The sequence below is a fragment of the Triticum urartu genome, chromosome 2A, assembly GCF_056163025.1.
Source record: "Triticum urartu cultivar PI428250 chromosome 2A, HENAU_Tu73, whole genome shotgun sequence".
NCBI classification, from domain to species: domain Eukaryota; kingdom Viridiplantae; phylum Streptophyta; class Magnoliopsida; order Poales; family Poaceae; genus Triticum; species Triticum urartu.
The window spans coordinates 670,088,506-670,106,544 of NC_141874.1; the positions used below are offsets into that span (position 1 = coordinate 670,088,506).

General features: G+C 47.7%; 1 protein-coding gene across 1 annotated transcript; it reads left to right on the forward strand.

Annotated features, from left to right (window-relative positions):
- The first annotated feature begins 12,822 nt into the window (after nt 1-12,822).
- LOC125539613 (uncharacterized) lies at nt 12,823-17,918 on the forward strand. Its single transcript, XM_048703109.2, has 3 exons — nt 12,823-13,304; nt 14,581-15,593; nt 16,052-17,918. Exons 1-3 carry the CDS (start codon nt 13,078-13,080, stop codon nt 17,353-17,355), a joined length of 2,544 nt encoding a protein of 847 aa, XP_048559066.1. The 5' UTR covers nt 12,823-13,077; the 3' UTR covers nt 17,356-17,918.
- Nucleotides 17,919-18,039: the final 121 nt, after the last annotated feature.

Consider the following 18,039-nt stretch of genomic DNA (forward strand, 5'->3'; position numbering starts at 1 on the left):
GGCGGCGGACCAAGAGGTTGAGGACGATAATTATACGCCTCCCTCCGAAGACGAGGCAAGCCTCGACGACGACGAGTTCGTCGTGCCAGAGGATCCCGCCGAACAAGAGCGTTTTAAACGCAGGCTTATGGCCACGGCAAGCAGCCTCAAGAAAAAGCAGCAACAACTTAGAGCTGATCAGGATTTGCTAGCTGATAGATGGACTGAAGTCCTTGCGGCCAAATAGTATGAACTCGAACGCCCCTCCAAGAGTTACCCAAAGCGCAGGCTTCTACCCCGACTAGAGGAGGAAGCACCTACATCACCAGCGCATGACATGGCCGACCGGCCACCTCGTGGCCGTGACAGAGAGGCCTCTTGGCCCTCCACTCAAGCCATGCCCCGACGCCGCATCAAGCATACTAAGGCACGGGAAAATGCGCCCAACCTGCGCGACATACTGGAGGACAAGGCAAGGCAAACAAGATCGATCTACGGATCGCGCAGGCGCCCCACGGCACGTGACGGTGATCATCACTCCGGATGCAACAAATCCGGCCGGGCCGAACTCAACAGACAAAGCTCCTTCGAGCTGCGTCGTGATATAGCCCAATACAGAGGTGCCGCACACCCACTATGCTTCACAGATGAAGTAATGGATCATAAAATCCCTAAGGGCTTCAAACCCGTAAACACCGAATCGTACGATGGCACAATAGATCCTGCGGTATGGATCGAGGATTATCTCCTTCATATCCACATGGCCCGTGGTGATGATCTACACGCCATCAAATACCTCCCACTCAAACTTAAGGGACCGGCCCGGCATTGGCTTAACAGCTTGCCAGCAGACTCAATCGGTTCTTGGGAGGACCTGGAAGCCGCATTCCTTGATAACTTCCAGGGCACTTATGTGCGACCACCGGACGCCGATGACCTAAGCCACATAATTCAGTAGCCAGAGGAATCGGCCAGGCAATTCTGGACACGGTTCCTAACAAAGAAAAACTAGATAGTCGACTGTTCGGACGCAGAGGCCTTAGCGGCCTTCAAGCATAATATCCATGACGAGTGGCTTGCCCGGCACCTGGGACAGGAAAAGCCGAAATCTATGGCAGCCCTCACGACACTCATGACCCGCTTTTGCGCGGGAGAAGATAGCTGGCTAGCTCGCAGCAACAACTTAACCAAGAACCCTGGTAATGCGAATACCAAGGACAAAAGTGACAGGTCGCGTCGGAACAAACAAAAGCGCCGCGTTAACAGCGACAGCAACGAGGATACGGCAGTTAATGCCGGATTCCGAGGCTACAAATCCGGTCAACGGAAAAAGCCATTCAAAAGAAATACTCAAGGCCCGTCCAATTTGGACCGAATACTCGACCGCTTGTGCCAGATACATGGCACCCCCGAAAAGCCAGCCAATCACACCAACAGGGATTGTTGGGTGTTCAAGCAGGCAGGCAAGCTAAGAGCCAAAAAAAGACAAGGGGCTGCATAGCGACGATGAGGAGGAGCCCAGGCCGCCGAACAACAGTGGACAGAAGGGATTTCCCCCGCAAGTGCGGACGGTGAACATGATCTACGCAACCCACATCCCCAAGAGGGAGCGGAAGCGTGCGTTACGGGACGTATATGCGATGGAGCCAGTCGCCCCAAAGTTCAACCCATGGTCCTCTTGCCCGATCACCTTTGATCGAAGGGACCACCCCACTAGCATCCGTCACGGCGGCTTCGCCGCACTGGTTCTAGACCCAATCATTGACGGATTTCATCTCACAAGAGTCCTCATGGACGGCGGCAGCAGCCTGAACCTGCTTTACCAGGATACAGTGCGAAAAATGGGCATAGATCCCTCAAGGATCAAGCCCACCAAAACGACCTTTAAAGGCGTCATACCAGGTGTAGAAGCCAACTATACAGGCTCAGTCACACTGGAAGTGGTCTTCGGATCTCCGGATAACTTCCGAAGCGAGGAGTTAATCTTCGACATAGTCACATTCCGTAGTGGCTATCACGCACTGCTTGGGCGAACCGCATTCGCAAAATTCAATGCGGTACCGCACTATGCATACCTCAAGCTCAAGATGCCAGGCCCTAGAGGAGTAATGACGGTCAATGGGAACACTGAACGCTCCCTCCGAACGGAGGAGCACACGGCAGTGCTCGCAGCAGAAGTACAAAGCAGCCTCTCTAGGCAGTTCTCCAGTTCGGCCTTCAAAAAGCCGGACACTGTCAAGCGCGCCCGGAGTACCCTACAACAAGACCGCCTGGCACGTTCTGAGCTAGCGTAGCAATGCGGCCCCAACCCTAGCCCCCGCGATATAGCGAAACCAGCGCTTCACGTACATAACTACGCTCTTGAAATACCATGGGCACAGGGGAAGGGGCACTATCACGGCACGCCCCAAAAATGGCTTAAACCGCACAAGGGGCTGCCGGATTCCTTTTTTTCTCTTACTCTCAGGACTCCATACTTCGGACGACCCGTTCGGCAATTCAACTGCCGCACAAACGATGCAAGATCTAGGAAAGCAAACAAGCCACGCCGCATTATGGAACTCCCAGGTGGTCTCTATTGCGAGCAGTATACCTGTTTTTTAATAAAATTCCGCAGCCTGCCCCTGGCCGGGACATGTTAAATAGTCCAATTTATTTTGCTTATCGCACTATTTGTATCGTTCCGCTTTCATAGCAGCCTTTCTATAAACAATGCATAGCTTTTTGTCTATTTTTTGCATTATCCTCTTTATATATATATATATATGTTTATTAATAACATGCCGCATCCGTACACTGTGGTACGGCAAAATGCGCCAGGGGCTTCAGTACCCATCTATATGGCGTGAGAAGTCCGTACACTTTCACAAGTGCGGCACCCTGAACTTATAGCACTATATGCATCGGCTCCGAATCATGATTTGGGTCAATGGTTGGGTTTGCCCGGCTCCTATGTTTTGGTGCCTTACGTTCCGCTATATCGGCTAAGGTAGCACTAGGAGAACTACTGCGATTGTGCCCTAGTTGAGCTGGGCTGAGCACCTTAGTAGAGAAAGCTAAAACCGACTGTCATGATGAAGCGAGAGACCGGTCGCTGTTCGAGAGGTTTTTCGAGTCCTTAAAGACTTATGCCGCTTCGAGCGAGGAACCGGCTTTGTCCGGCCAAGGCGTGGGTAGCGCCCCGAACTCGGTCTTCCGAATACTAGGGGCTTCGCCGAAATTTAAAATTATAGAGTTCTATGGCTAAGTGAGAGTGTTCAAGCATTATAGTCCGATTGCCTTGTTCGTTGTGCTGATCGCCTCCCTCGACGGACCCAATTATGGGAAAAAGAGCGATCAGGTTTATCCCGAACACCCCAGCACTAGTGGCATGGGGGCAGAAGCCGACGACTGGCCATCTCTCATTTTTTTAACCGCCGCACAGAAAGTAATATTTTAAATTCAACAAGCATTGTTTAGCACATATGAACAAGTTTTCAGCGCACAGGATAACACGAGCGAGTTCATTCAAAAATTACATCCTTGGTACATTCATCCGCCATAAGGCGGGCACCAGCCAGAACATCCTTGTAATAGTTCTTGGGCTTGCGATGCTCCTTCCACGGCGGCGGCCCGTCCCTCACAAACTTCTCACCGTCCAGCTTACCCCAGTGCACCTTTGCACGGGCAAGGGCCCTATGGGTGCCTTCGATGCAGACGGAGCGCTTGATGACCTCAAGCCTGGGACAAGCCTCCACCAACTGCTGCACCAGTCTGAAGTAGCTCCCAGGCAGGGCCTCTCCAGGCCACAGCCGAACTATGAAGCCCTTCAGGGCCTGTTCGGCCGCCTTGTGGAGCTCGACCAGCTGCTTCAGCTGGTCGCTCAAGGGCACAGGGTGTCCGGCCTCAGCGTACTAAGACCAGAACACCTTCTCCGTCGAGCTGCCTTCCTCGGCTCGGTAGAATGCGGCGGCATTGGATACACTGCGGGGAAGATTTGCGAATGCCCCTGGAGAGCTCCGGATTCGGGTAAGTAACAAGTAGTTTACTTTTATATGTCTGCTTTGCATAGAGAATGCCTTACCCGCCGCTATCTTTTTCACCGCATCCAATTCCTGGAGGGCCTTCTGGGCTTCGGCCTTTGCAGATTTGGCAGTTTTAAGGGCCGCAGCAAGCTCGGACGCTCGCGTCTTCGAGTCGAGCTCCAAACTCTCATGTTTTTCCATGAGAGCCTGTAGCTCTTGTTGCACCTCGCCGACCTGCGCCTCAAATTTCTCCCGCTCGGTGCGCTCCGCGGCCGCTTTCTTCTCGGCCTCGGACAACGCCTGCTTGAGGGTCGCCACCTCAGTTGTGGCCCCTATAGTAAGCAGTGTACTCCTGTCATGTTTGGCAATTGCATCTTCTTATAGGCATTTTTTTCTATAAGGTATCTCTTACCTTCTTTCTCCTCGAGCTGCCGTTTGGCAAGGCCGAGCTCTTGCTCAGTCCGCTCGAGGCCCTGCTTCAGGGCACCCACCTCCGCAGTCAGTGCGGCGGTGGCCAGCAGCGAAGTCTGCATACGTATATTGACTCCTTTTTAGTTAGACTCCTGCGATATTTAATAGATCCTCTATTCGGCTTTTCTTTCCGAACGCCAAACAGAGCATCAGGGGCTACTGTCTATGCGGTAATATTTTTACATATTTTTTACTTACCTCGAAGCCTGTTAGAAGGCTAGCACAAGCTTCAGTCAGTCTGCTTTTGGCGGACCGAACCTTCTGGACCACCGTACTCATGATGGTACGGTGCTCCTTGTCGATGGAGGCGCCCTCAAGCACCTCCAGCAGATTGTCCGGCGCCTCCGGTTGGACGGAGGACGCCGGCTCAATAGGCTTGCTCCTCTTGGCAGGAGTTCGCCTGCCGTGGTCCGGAACCGTTGATGATTCCGGCGCGGTGTCCGGCTTAAAGTCGAACTTGGAGCCCTGGGGGGTCTTGTTCCCTCTACTCATGGAGTCCGGGAGGTCGCCTCGCGGCTCCTCCTGGACCACCTCCTCTTGCCCCGGAGCTTGTCGCGACGCCACTTCGGCGTCATCCGTAGCACAGGGGGAGGCAGCGGGCGGAACTGAATTCACGTCCGATGAATCCAGGGAGCCGCTCGACGACTCGTCGAGCCCGTCCTTGGGCGGGCTGCATGATTACATTCAACATTAGGGAAAGTTGTGCAACAAAAGGAATATCATGAGTTACTCTGGTATCCGAACACTTACGATTTCGCCGGACGCTTGGCCCTGTCCAGCCACTCCTCTTCGTCCTCGCCGGCGTCGGGGGCATAGTCCGGCGGAGGGGTTTTCCTCTTCTTGGACCCTTCGGCCTCCCCTACTGGGGCGGCCTTCCTCTTCTTTCCTCCCCCCGCTGAAGGGGGAGAGGTCTCTTCTTCCTCCTCCTCATCTTCACGGGAGGAGTGCGTCTCGGACTCGTTGAACGACGAGTCCGACACCACCATATGCCGGGAACTCTTTCGAGTCCCCGTGGCCTTCTTCTTCTTGGCCTTCTTCTTCTTGGCCTTCTTCTCCGGCACCACATAAGGTGCCGGAACCAGCAGCTTCACTAAGAGAGCAGGGGTTGGGTCTTCGAGCAAGGGAGCCGGACAGTTAATCAGTCCGGACTTCGCCCGCCAATCCTGTCAAAGGTGAGGGAGTTTAGATCCCGCATAGAGTCAAACTATGAAGAAAACTTAACATCCTGTAAAAGATGAAAATATTTTACCTCGCCAGCAGGACGCTGCGAGCTGAATCCGCGGTCTTCAGAGGCGGATGTGGGAGCCTCGGCGCCTTTGGTTAGCCCCCTCCAGACATCTTCGTACGTCGTGTCGAAGAGCCTACTCAGAGTTCAGTGCTGCGCCGGGTTGAACTCCCACAAATTGAAGTCCCGTTCTTGACACGGAAGGATCCGGCGGGCGAGCATGATCTGGACTACGTTGACAAGCTTGAGCTGCTTGTTCACCGGGGACTGGATGCATCTTTGCAGTTCGGTCACCTCTTCTTCGTCGCCCCACGACAAGCCCGTCTCCTTCCAGGACGTGAGCCGTGTAGGGGGTCCGGATAGGAATTCAGGGGCTGCAATCCACTTCGGATCACGTGGCTCGGTGATGTAAAACCACCCTGACTACCACCCCTTCAAGGTCTCCACAAAGGAGCCCTTGAGCCATAGGACGTTGGCTATTTTGCCTGCCATGGCACCTCCGCACTCCGCCTGGTTGCTGCGCACCACCTTTGACTTGACGTTGAAGGTCTTGAGCCAGAGGCCGAAATGGGGACGGATGCAGAAGAAAGCCTCGCACACGACGATAAACGCCAAGATATTGAGGATAAAGTTCGGGGCCAGATCGTGGAAATCTAGGCCATAGTAGAACATGAGCCCGCGGACGAATGGGTGGAGAGGAAAACCCAGTCCACGGAGGAAGTGGGGAAGAAATACTACCCTCTCATGGGGCCTTGGGGTGGGGAGAAGCTGCCCCTCCTCAGGAAGACGGTGCGCGATGTCTTTGGACAAGTATCCGGCCTTCCTTAGCCTTTTGACATGGCCCTCCGTGACGGAGGAGACCATCCACTTGCCTCCCGCTCCGGACATTGTTGGAGAAGGTTGAGGTAGGAAGTGCGGGCTAGGGCGTTGGAGCTCGGGTGCGCAGAAGATGGATAGGCAAAGGAGGAAGAAGGCGTAGGTAAAAAGGTGGATCCTTATCCCCTTATATGGGCGGATGCGACTATGCGTCCCCACCGGCCTAGTAAAACTCGCTTGCCTCCCAAGCGCCGTGATAAATGGCGCGGTTGGGTTACCCACGTCCGTATTGATGAGAATCCCATAAATGGGGGACACGATCTCTGCTTTGACAAGACGTGCCAAGGAAACCGCCTCGCAAAACACGCTGAGGTGGAAAGGTGAAAACGATTCGAATAAAGGCTTGGCCATAGTGTGATGTCACGCTGCGGAATACGTCAGCAGATTAGATTTATGTTAATATTATTCTCTCTATGGAAATACGTGGAAACTTATTTTGCAGAGCCGGAAACTACTCTTGGTGTTTACAAACTTTTATGAAGAATTTGGAGGAGGAACCCGCCTTGTAATGCCGAAGACAATCTACGCACCGGACTCGTCGTCATTGAAGCCTGGTTCAGGGGCTACTGAGGGAGCCCTGGATTAGGGGGTGTTCGGGTAGCCGGACTCCAGGACTATGAAGATACAAGATTGAAGACTTCGTCCCGTGTCCGGATGGGACTTTCCTTGGCGTGGAAGGCAAGCTTGGCGATGCGGATATTCAAGATCTCCTGCCATTGTAACCGACTTTGTGTAACCCTAACCCTCTCTGGTGTCTACATAAACCGGAAGGTTTTGGTCCGTAGGACAACTTCATCATACAACAATCATACCATAGGCTAGCTTCTAGGGTTTAGTCTCCTTGATCTCGTGGTAGATCTACTCTTGTACTACCCATATCATCAATATTAATCAAGCAGGACGTAGGGTTTTACCTCCATCAAGAGGGCCCGAACCTGGGTAAAACATCGTGTTCCTTGCCTCCTGTTACCATCCGGCCTAGATGCACAGTTCGGGACCCCCTACCCGAGATCCGCCGATTTTGACACCGACAACGACCATGGTGGGATAGACAAGGTTGCTTCTTCGTGGACCCTTCGTGGGTGGAGCCCTCCGTGGACTCGCGCAACCGTTACCCTTCGTGGGTTGAATTCTCCATCAACGTGGATGTACGATAGCACCACCTATCGGAACCACGACAAAAACATCCGTGCCTCCTATTGCGTTTGAATCCTCCAAACCCTTCCCTTTACATTCTTGCAAGTTGCATGCTTTACTTTTCGCTGCTCATATACTCTTTGCATGCTTGCTTGAATTGTGTTAAGATTGCTTGACTTGTCCAAAGTTGCTAAAATCTGCCAAGAACTAAAATTGGGAAAATGATAAGTTTTTATTTGGTCAAGTAGTCTAATCACCCCCCTCTAGACATATTTTCGATCCTACACATATATAATTAGTTCTGATGTAAGTCTTACCAGTATAGTTGGGTACTCACCTTGCTTTATTTTTCTTTTTATCTAGATGCTGCAAATCAAACGGTACCATTTAGAACAAGCGATCTCTAGTGGTGAAGGACAATGTCAGCTGTGATTATTCAATGCAATGGTCTAGGAAGGATTATGGTCGCCATCTGCTTTTCATTAACCTTCTTAAGGCATTTGCCACACTTACCTGTCTAAGTGTATTTTCGTTTCAATCGTGTGAGCTGCAACTTAGTTGTGATATCCTTGTCTGTATTAATTTATTAAACTTTACTCATTTCAATTTTTTTACTATGTTGTGTGTGTATTCCACTTATATCGTTGAGTTGTGTTGTGTTACCTTTTGTTCTCACCCACATGATGTGCATGTTGCTTGTATGGTTTTAACATTCGCGGTGTGTGGAGGGGCTTGGAATTTTTTATATACATTTGCTAGTGGAATTGCTAGATTTGCATATCTCTACTATCGGGTCCCAACAACACGGAACTAGTACTTGTGTCAAAAGTTCTTCAACTTGTAGGACGCTATTCATAGCCGCCACAGAAAACTAGTTGTGTGGGAAGTTCTTTAACTTGCTGGACACTAAAGAACCTAGTTCTTCACCAACTGTTGGAATTCATACTCGGTGCGCGGGAACCGGTTCAACTGAAGAACATAGGGCAATCCTCAAAAACCGAGTTTCCCAAGTACTTGTTGAAGAAGTTAATGGCAATGACATATTAAAGAATTACACTTCTGAGTACTCAGCCACACCGATTCATAACAATTGCTTGGTTCCACCGATGGCAATGTTTGAATGAGGTTTTTTTGTGTGTAGAAAACTTGCCATATCCAATCAAACATGCACAACAGACTTCAAATGATCTATTCACTTTTTTAACTATTCAATAAAAGATTTCATGTCACACTCTCACTCAATGATGGTGGTCCGGGAGGATCCTCGGGCGGGATGAGCTTCAGGTGGGAAGTAACTTAGACTATTTCATGAACATATTACTAGTCTATATTACTAGCTTCATAGTGGGTAGTAACATATATATGGAATCATGCAAGCCTTCATTTTTTATATGTAGACTCCTTTTGCATTGGGGTGTGTGTTATATTACAATAACACATTATGTTACCACAAACACCTCTCTCCTCGTTAACTATTTGGTACATAAGCAAACTTGCCTTGGGGTGCATTACGTTACTAGCTAAGACTCCTGCTATGACCAGCCTTATTGGTGTTCTCTCGCCTTTACATTTGTATTTTTTTCTTGCTTTTGTATTATTGTACTGTACACGACACACAAATACAAGAGAACATTTTAGTCTCTTCTTTTTCACTTGAAAATCAATTATATTACAAGTCTCTCTTTTTATGTAGGACACTGAGGCGGAAGTCATGTCATGGGAGAAAACTGCTAGTAGATTTTTTTACCCAATTGGTCATGACATGCCATTTAGTTTATTTATGACCAATATGTTATGTTCCACAACCCATCTATGTCCTTTGCCACTCCATATTCTCTGTGTCGTAGCCACAATCACACGGTTCGATGTGCAACAACAATATTTATTCGATGAAGGCAACTCTCATGCAATTTCCAGCGGTGACATGAAATTTAACAAAACATTGTCCATTTTTCTTAAACAGTGTTCCAAAAGCACACATTTATGTATCTTTGCAAAACTCAAAATAGCTCATTTTGAGGGTTTTTTGCCCAATTTTTGTGGGCCCGCTCATCAGTGTTCTTTTTGTTCAATTTGTCCCTCCTAGTCGGCTCGTCACCTCCTTCGGCTTAATACCTAAATATGTGTTTTGTGTTTTCTGTCACCTGTGTTTCTAGCGCTTCTCTCAAAAATTTAGAAGAGTCATGACGGTGCCCTAGTTCTCCCCTGCATGCTACCATTATGCCAACCCTCAACATCGCCACCGGTTGCCACCGCCCCAATCCCGTATGAGTTGGTTTTCATCTAGTGGTTAGTTTAATTCCACAGACCTCCACAACTACCAGGTGTGTCGCACACCCTGCAGATCCACCCTTGATGTTTGGGTTTCGTGGTGGTATGCTCACCATCAGCCAGAGAGAGAGAGAGAGAGAGAGAGAGAGGAAAGGAGCAAGAGGACACGGAAGATGGCGACATCACGAATTGCTTGTTGGGGTCTATCATGTGGATGCGACAGCGGAATGTGCCGTGGTGGTCCAGGAGGATCCTCGGGTGGTATGAGCTTCTGGCGTCACATGTGGGTCGACTGATCCAAGCAACTTGGAAGCCATTGCATATAGTGAGCTATTTTCACTTGATTTTGATCTTAACACAATGGTGGTTCAAGTGGCCACCAGTTGCTCGACAGTTCTCAAGATCATCGATGAAGGAAACTCTTATTCCTATGGTGCCATATCAAGGAGTTTATGGCGAAAAAAATAAATGTTCTAGCAAGTCTCTTTTGCGTCATGAAAACGGATCGTGCAATTTAAGGCTCATGAAAATCTAAGGTTGTAGCTTAGAGTGTGAGCAGTGAAGCTGGCTCACCTCTTCTCAAAACATAATTTATAGCCCTATGAACAATATGCAAAAGAGCTACTCACCGGAACCCAAAGATTTTGATTTCTCATGAGGTCCCGGTTGCTTTAATTAAAAAAAAGACAAAATACCACATTTTGAGTTTTCCCCTTTTCTAATTTAAATGATATTCTCAGGATCTATGCTGCTTGCTCTGGCCAGGCAGTCAACCGGGAGAAAAGTGCAGTTTACTTCACCCCCAATGCTTCTCATGAGTTGAGAAGGGATATTAAGCAAACACTTGGAATCGATGTGGAAGCTTTCACTGAGAGATATTTGGGTCTACTGATAGCGGTTGGCAAGATTATGAGTGGTAGTTTCACTCATATTGTGGCGAGGGGCAGAAACAAAATGCAAGGATGGTCCGAGAGAAACTTGGCATGTGCAGGTAGGGAGATCTAGCTCAAATCAGTGGTTCAGGCTATACCCACATTTAGCATGTCTTGTTTTCAGTTGACCAAGAAAGTTTGCTCGCAACTTACATCTCCGATGGCAAAGTATTGGTGGAGTAGCTCCATTGACCACCGGTCTTTGCATTGGGTGTCTTGGGAAAATCTCACTGCTCCAAAGGTGAATGGAGGTATGGGGTTTAGGGATTTTGAAAGTTTTAACCTAGCCTTGCTTGGCAAGCACGGATGGCGGCTGTTGACCCATCCCAACTCCCTATGCTCCAGAGTTTTGAAGGGAAAATATTTCCATAACTGTGATTTTATGGAAGCACGGGTGCCTCGCTCAGCATCGACGACTTGGAAGGCGATCATAGCAGGTCGGAAGGCGCTAGAATGTGGCTTGATCAAACGTGTTGGGAACGGTGAATCTATATCCACTTGGTCGGATAGGTGGATCCCAAACACAAGTACTCGTAAGCCAACTGGTCGGACTGGGGTCGATCCGATACCTCGGGTCTCAGAGCTGTTCGATCATGAGGCGGGGTCTTGGGATGTCGAACTAGTCCGAAGGAACTTTCTACCATCAGATGGTGCGGCTATACTGAACATACCATTAAGAGCATTCGGAGGTGAGGATTTTTTTGCATGGGATTTGGAGAGGTCTGGTGTTTATTCTGTTAAGTCGGCTTATCGTGCTCTAGTGACTCATAACGAGCATTCTGCTCCAGAGGAAGGAACGATAACGGATCCATCATCGTCAGAAAAACATATGTGGACTGCCTTGTGGAAGCTCAAGGTTATTCTCAGAGTAAGAATGTTCTGGTGGCGAGTGTTACTGGGAATCCTCCCGGACTATGCTACCCTACATCATCGTCATATTCGTACAATGGTGATGTGTGATATATGCAAGACAACGACAGAAGACTTGCACCACGCGTTGATTGGCTGTTCTCATGCGGGTCTGTTTTGGAGTGCGGCTCGTGATTTTATGGGAATCAATCTGCCGCTGTTGAATTCGGGCACCTGGGAAAGAGATGTGCTCATGGATGATCAAATTGTGGACCATGACAGAGGTAAAATTATTACAGTCATGCATGCGATTTGGTCGTCGAGGAATCGGTGGACCCATGATCAACCAACTTATGATCCAGTTCACGCGATAAAAACTGTTCCTAATGATCTGCTGCTGCTTGAATTTCCAAAGCCAGGTCGAGGCGTCTTGGATCTCCAATGGCGTCCTCCTGATGCGGGATGGATTAAGATCAATACGGATGGAGCAATAAACACTGCAGCTTCATGCGCGGGAGGAGGAGGCGTGGCGAGGTCTCATATGTTGTTCATGGGAGCGTGGAGCAAACCTTTTCCAGGAGTGTCAGATCCTTTCGTTGCGGAAGTTTTGTCATTACGGGAAGGAGTTATCTTTGCACAACTATGTGGTTTCTCACAAGTAGTGATGGAGGTGGATTGTTTAGAGGTTGTCAACCTCTGGTCTTCGCGTGATAGTTCGAGATCAATTGTCGCGCCTATCTTAGATGAAATTCGGGAGAAGTCTTTATCTTTTATTTCCTTTTCGCTTAAGCATGTGTCCAGAGAGGTGAACACTTGGCCGATCTGTGTGCCAAGAAGGCTTCCGCCTTATTGGTTTCGGAGTGCTGGCTTGAGGACTGCCCTCCTTTCCTAGTTAACAGCCTCAGGGCTGATTGTAATTACATGCTACTAAGTCAATAAAGCTCCCATAAGTTTCTGCAAAAAAAATCGTCTTGGGCCCACATGTCAGTTTTTATTTTATTTTTCGACCGACTTGGCCCTCCTCATCGGTCCGTCAACTGGTCTAGCTGAGCACCTGACAAAACACCTAAACACACGTTTGGACCTTTGGCTCTGTCTTTCCGAGTTCAGACCGTGTGCCCTTCTTCCCTCAAGGAAAAAAAGAAAAAGAAAAAAGACCGCCTTGACCGTGCCCTAGCTCTACCGCCGGCCGGCCCTTCACCGCCGACCGCCGACGTCCCAATCCCGCGCGAGTTGGCTTCAGCCAGCGGCTAAGTTAATCCCACCAGCGTGCCGCACGCCCTGTAGATCCGCCCCTGAGTATTAGGTTAGGTTTGGTGGCGGCCTGGTCGCCATGGGGCGGAGCTCGGGGGGAGAGGGAGGAGGAGGAGAGGGGCAAGGGGAGGTGGATGGCGGCGGAATCTCAGACTGCTCGCCGGGGACCATCGTCTGGGTGCGGCGGCGGAACGGGTCCTGGTGGCCCGGGAGGATAGTCGGGCAGGAGGAGCTCGCGGCGTCGCAGGTGGTGACGCCCAGGACGGGGACTCCGGTCAAGCTACTCGGCCGCGAGGATGCTAGCATGTAAGCTTTCCTACCATTCCCTCTTCTATGTATTTTTTGCCCTAATTTATCTAGATTAAGATAAGAGATTGACCTAGGGTTAGTTGATTCTCAGCTATTCATTAGATAAGGATTTGTTTGGTTCAGGAATGACATGGGGATACTTAGGCACTTTTTGATTCACAGGATTCACAATACATAGGAATAGGAAAAATACAGGATTGGAGTGGCATGCCCACTTGAATCCTATAGGGTTTGCAGGATTCAAAAAATGTAGGAATAGAAAAATACAGGATTGGAGTGGCATGCCCACTTTTTTGAATCCTGTAGGATTAGCATAGAGTATTTGATTTCACAGGAAAAACAAAGAACTGTAAGATGAGGTTGGAGTGGATGCTGGATTTCCAATGAAATGTAGTAGACATTATTCCTTAGGAAAAATTCCTATAAGATTCGATCCTATGAATCAAACGACCAACACAGGAAAAATTCTAAAGGATTATAACCCATAACTATCTATTCTATTCAAACCGACCAGGTCTATTCAAACCGACCAGGTCTCATATTTCCTTTTAGATAGCTGCACCCATAACTATCTATATTTCTGATTAGAAAACATTTTTATTCAACCTCATGCACATGCACAACTAAGCCTCTTTCTCATATGCATGCACACATACGTGTTTCTTTTTTACGTGACTATGCTAAAGTCAGGTTTGCTTTAGCTGCTTCTGCTGTGATCGTACACAATCAAAGTCGTGGATACGTTGGACTTCTTCATGTCCAGCAGACTGCAATCGGGCACGAATGCATCATCTTGTCACCTTCCTAATCAAATTTTTGAAAGGACTTTGGCTTGTAGACATCTCTGATTCTTAGGGTTCGTTTTCTACATCAACTTGTGGTGCACAAATAGCACGCTCATACAGTCGATCAACAACGATTGTGGTTGGGGTACACATAGCCTTATCAGATTACATTTTCTTACAAGTTTCACTGACTAATTTCTTGCTTAGATGATTTTATTTATGTAGTAGTTTTCTAGTCACTATTAAATGGATCAGATTCTTGTTTATTCTTCTACTTATTCGTAGATCCCAAGTATGAAAGTATTTCTCCATCTAAGAGTAAGTACATAAGAATGTTAAAGAATTAGTTTCAAGTGAGTGTTTAATTCACAATGATAACAGGCAAACTGCTGATTGCACAGAGTACTCAGTATTACCTGTTAATGATTTGGCTTTCAACAGAGCTTACAGTTTGATTTCTGATTCTTTCTGTTTCCTCTCTTTGTCAGTGACTGGTATAACCTGGAGAAATCAAAACGTGTCAAGGAATTTAGATGTGGAGAGTTTGATGCCTGTATTGAGAAGGCAATGGCTTTTCAAGGAACTCCTGTAAAGAGAAGAGAAAAATATGCTCGTAGAGAAGATGCTATTCTTCATGCTCTTGAATTGGAAAGAAAGCAGCTTGCATTGAAGTACCAGAACCAAGGTTTCAGGGCAGATGACAGCTGCAGTACCCTCCTTGCTGACACAGGGAGGGAGTTTGACGACTTCCCTTCAGAATATTACTCAAGAAACAACGTCCAGGAACCTCAGTTGCATTTGCAAAGCTCAGCATCTCAGCAACGCGTAGATCTCAGCACTACTCGTTATAAAAGCAAAAAGAGTAAAAAACAGAAAGGGGACAACTCTGTTCTCCTTGGTAAAACAAAAGAGTGTGAAGAAAAGTTTATTCATGCTGGTTCAAAAAGAAACTTGTCAGGATCTCTTGCTCTGGAAGCTTCAGGGAACACTCTCAGTAATTACGTCAATGGCTTTTCCAGTTCAGGGCATACGCAAGAAGGATCAAATGTAGAGAGCGGTGAGAAAAATACAGCCCTGAAAAAGAGAAGATTAGTGGAAGCTGTTTTTGAAGCATCTGTTGTCAAAAAACATGATAGATGCAGGCCACTTGCTCAAGTTGTACAGAGTAGCGTCAAATTTCCTCGCCCTTTTCAGTGCAATGATGATTCTGGAACTGTTGTAGTTGAAGGAGGTAAGGATCCTTTGCCTGCTATCTGTCAGGCCAAAAGAAGTGCCACATACCTGTCTGCTGATTCTGGTGATGCACATAGCCGTGACTTCATACCTGTTAAGGAAACAATATTAACAGAAGCTCATCGTGAGACGGAAACTTACCTAAAGCAGGAGGATACTCTTCTCGAAGAGCAAACATTTCCGGACTTCGTTGAGAAGCATGAATCTGATCCTTCAATGAGTTTATGTTCAGATACTGAGACAGAAGATGATGCTGAACTTCTGCAAAGTAAGTGCCTCATTGCTACATGCCTCTTCTTTGGATTTTGATTTTGTAAGACACAACAATAAATAATCATGCTCCTGCTTAGGTTGTCAAATATTGATGCCTAATGATATTGTAGGGATGTTGTAGGATCAATTATTGCCGATCATGCAATTATTTAGTTATGCGTGAGTGTGGGGCTGAACTGTTGCAAAAATCGTGTACAGCTCATTTCTACTATGCTACCTAGTGCCGTGTACATCTATTTTGTTGGTGCACTTCTTTTATGGAAGTTTGTTGATTAAACTCTGTGCTTTGAGATATGCTAAGTATACTTGATCATGTTTGTGTTTTGCTACAATAACATACAACCTCCACCTTTGTCTTGAACTTATGATGCTTGATTCCAGTGACTTCCGTACATTTCTTACTGGATATTTGTCCTTACTTGATCGTTTTCCCTTTGTTGATATTATTGGCAGGGTATGCTAAGGTACAATCCCCTGAATCAGATGCATGTGATCCTAATTCCCTCCAGGCTTTTAATAAGTCAAGGCATGCAAATGATATTGATGACGATGATGAGATGAACTTTTCTACTCTTATTCCTCAACAAAACGTCTTACTAGGTGAGGATGGTTCTCCTGAGTTAGGTGTTTCCCAGTGGCATATGAAAGGTAAACGCAACCGGCGCACTGCAGTGAAGAGACCAATGGGGAAGGCGGATGAAAATCTGTCATTAGATAGCTCAAGTAGTTTCATGAAGGGGCTGCTCAAAATGACCAATAAAGGTGACTCTAAAGTTGAGATTATTGATGCGTCAAGCCATCAACCGTTTGGTCAAAGTTTTCCTGAGAACCAAGAAAGGTTGGATTGTGATCGTGATGAAGCAGATTTGGTTGACAAGGCCGCGAATCATTCAGGCGTTAACAGATACTATGGTAAAGATTATCCCTTATCTTCAGAACCTATCAGAGATATTGGACGAAGTTACACTTCTTTCAACGACTGTGAAATTTCTTGCAAGACCTCTTTGCTAAATAAAAATGGCAATCAGATAACCTCTATTGGTCAGAAGGCATGTGGGGAAGGATCTTCATTGTATCAACAAAATCATGGCTCACATCTTGGTTACATTGGGCCGGTGTTGTTTAATGTTGACCTGAAGGTACAGGCTAACTATCAAGGCGAGCATGTCCCATTGGTTTCTTTGATGAGCAGACTGGATGGTAAAGCTATTGTTGGACACCCTATCCAAGTTGGAATTCTTGAAGAAGGTTCAATGGACAGGCTTATTTTGGGCAGTGATCCTGTTCTGGAAAATAGCACAGCAGCACCACCTGCTTGGCCAACAGGCAGAAGGACTGCTATGCCCAGAGTCCCACGTTTGAATTCATCACGAGCAACCTTAGATGGCAATGCCACCGATGAGCAGGGGGTCAAGCATGCAAAGAAAAGCACCACCAGTGTGCGGAGGCCATTTTCTCAGAAATCTCAAAAGAAGCCCTCTGGCTTCAAGAAAGCAAGCTCACCAAGCCAGAAAACCAGACCCGTTTCATCCATTTCCATTGGGAAAAAGCCTCACAGAGAAGGTGGCCAGGCAAAGGCACATAGGCGCAGCGATGTTCTGGGTGGTCTATTGAAATCAGACGAAGCAATTCCGCTGGTCACATGTGTCCCCGCAAAGGTTGTGTTCAGTAGGATAATGGAAGCAGTTGGCAGGCCGTCCCATGCTCTTGCTCACCGTGCTAGAAAGGCCAGTCCTGCGGTACGGGATCCACCGTAGGTCTTTTGGCTATGCTGGTAGTACGAATGGTTGGCATGGCTTGACCTGGCTCAGGCTTGCAGCTGTTGTATGTACATTTCCCAAAGTCCCAAACTGTCGATACATCAAAACCGTTGTTGATCTCTGACTGTCCGTCCGGTGGCTGGTGTGAAGACCGAAAACTGTTTTTGTGTTCAGATGCCGAAGCCTTGGCTGGGCAATCTGATGGAAGGAGCTTTCTTCAACAAAGGGGCAACCAGAGTGGTGGCCAACGTTCGGAACTGGCCACCTCTCTCTTTTGTACTGTGAAGGTGCTGACTTTTGTGTTTGATCATGTATCTACATAGTTTACATATGTTGTTACATTACATACATAGCCAACAGCCCAACAGGTCAATAGTACTATGTTATATGTAGAAGTTTATATCCAGACTTTGGAGTCATTGCTTCACCTGTACAGAAGCATATGTAGGTTAGTGTGTGATACACAGAAGAGCGGCTTCAAATGTTGTGAACACAATCAAAGCTTTCCGGGCAACCTTATCGACCTCAGTATGTCAATAGTTACTATTACAGAATCTGCAGTGCTGTGTTGCTGGCATTGTTGCCATCGTCGTCGTCGTTTGTTGTATTTTTCTTGTTTGAAGCTGCCATGGTATTTTATATCTGTCTGTCCCCCGTGCAAGGTGGGACCAAGTGGTTATT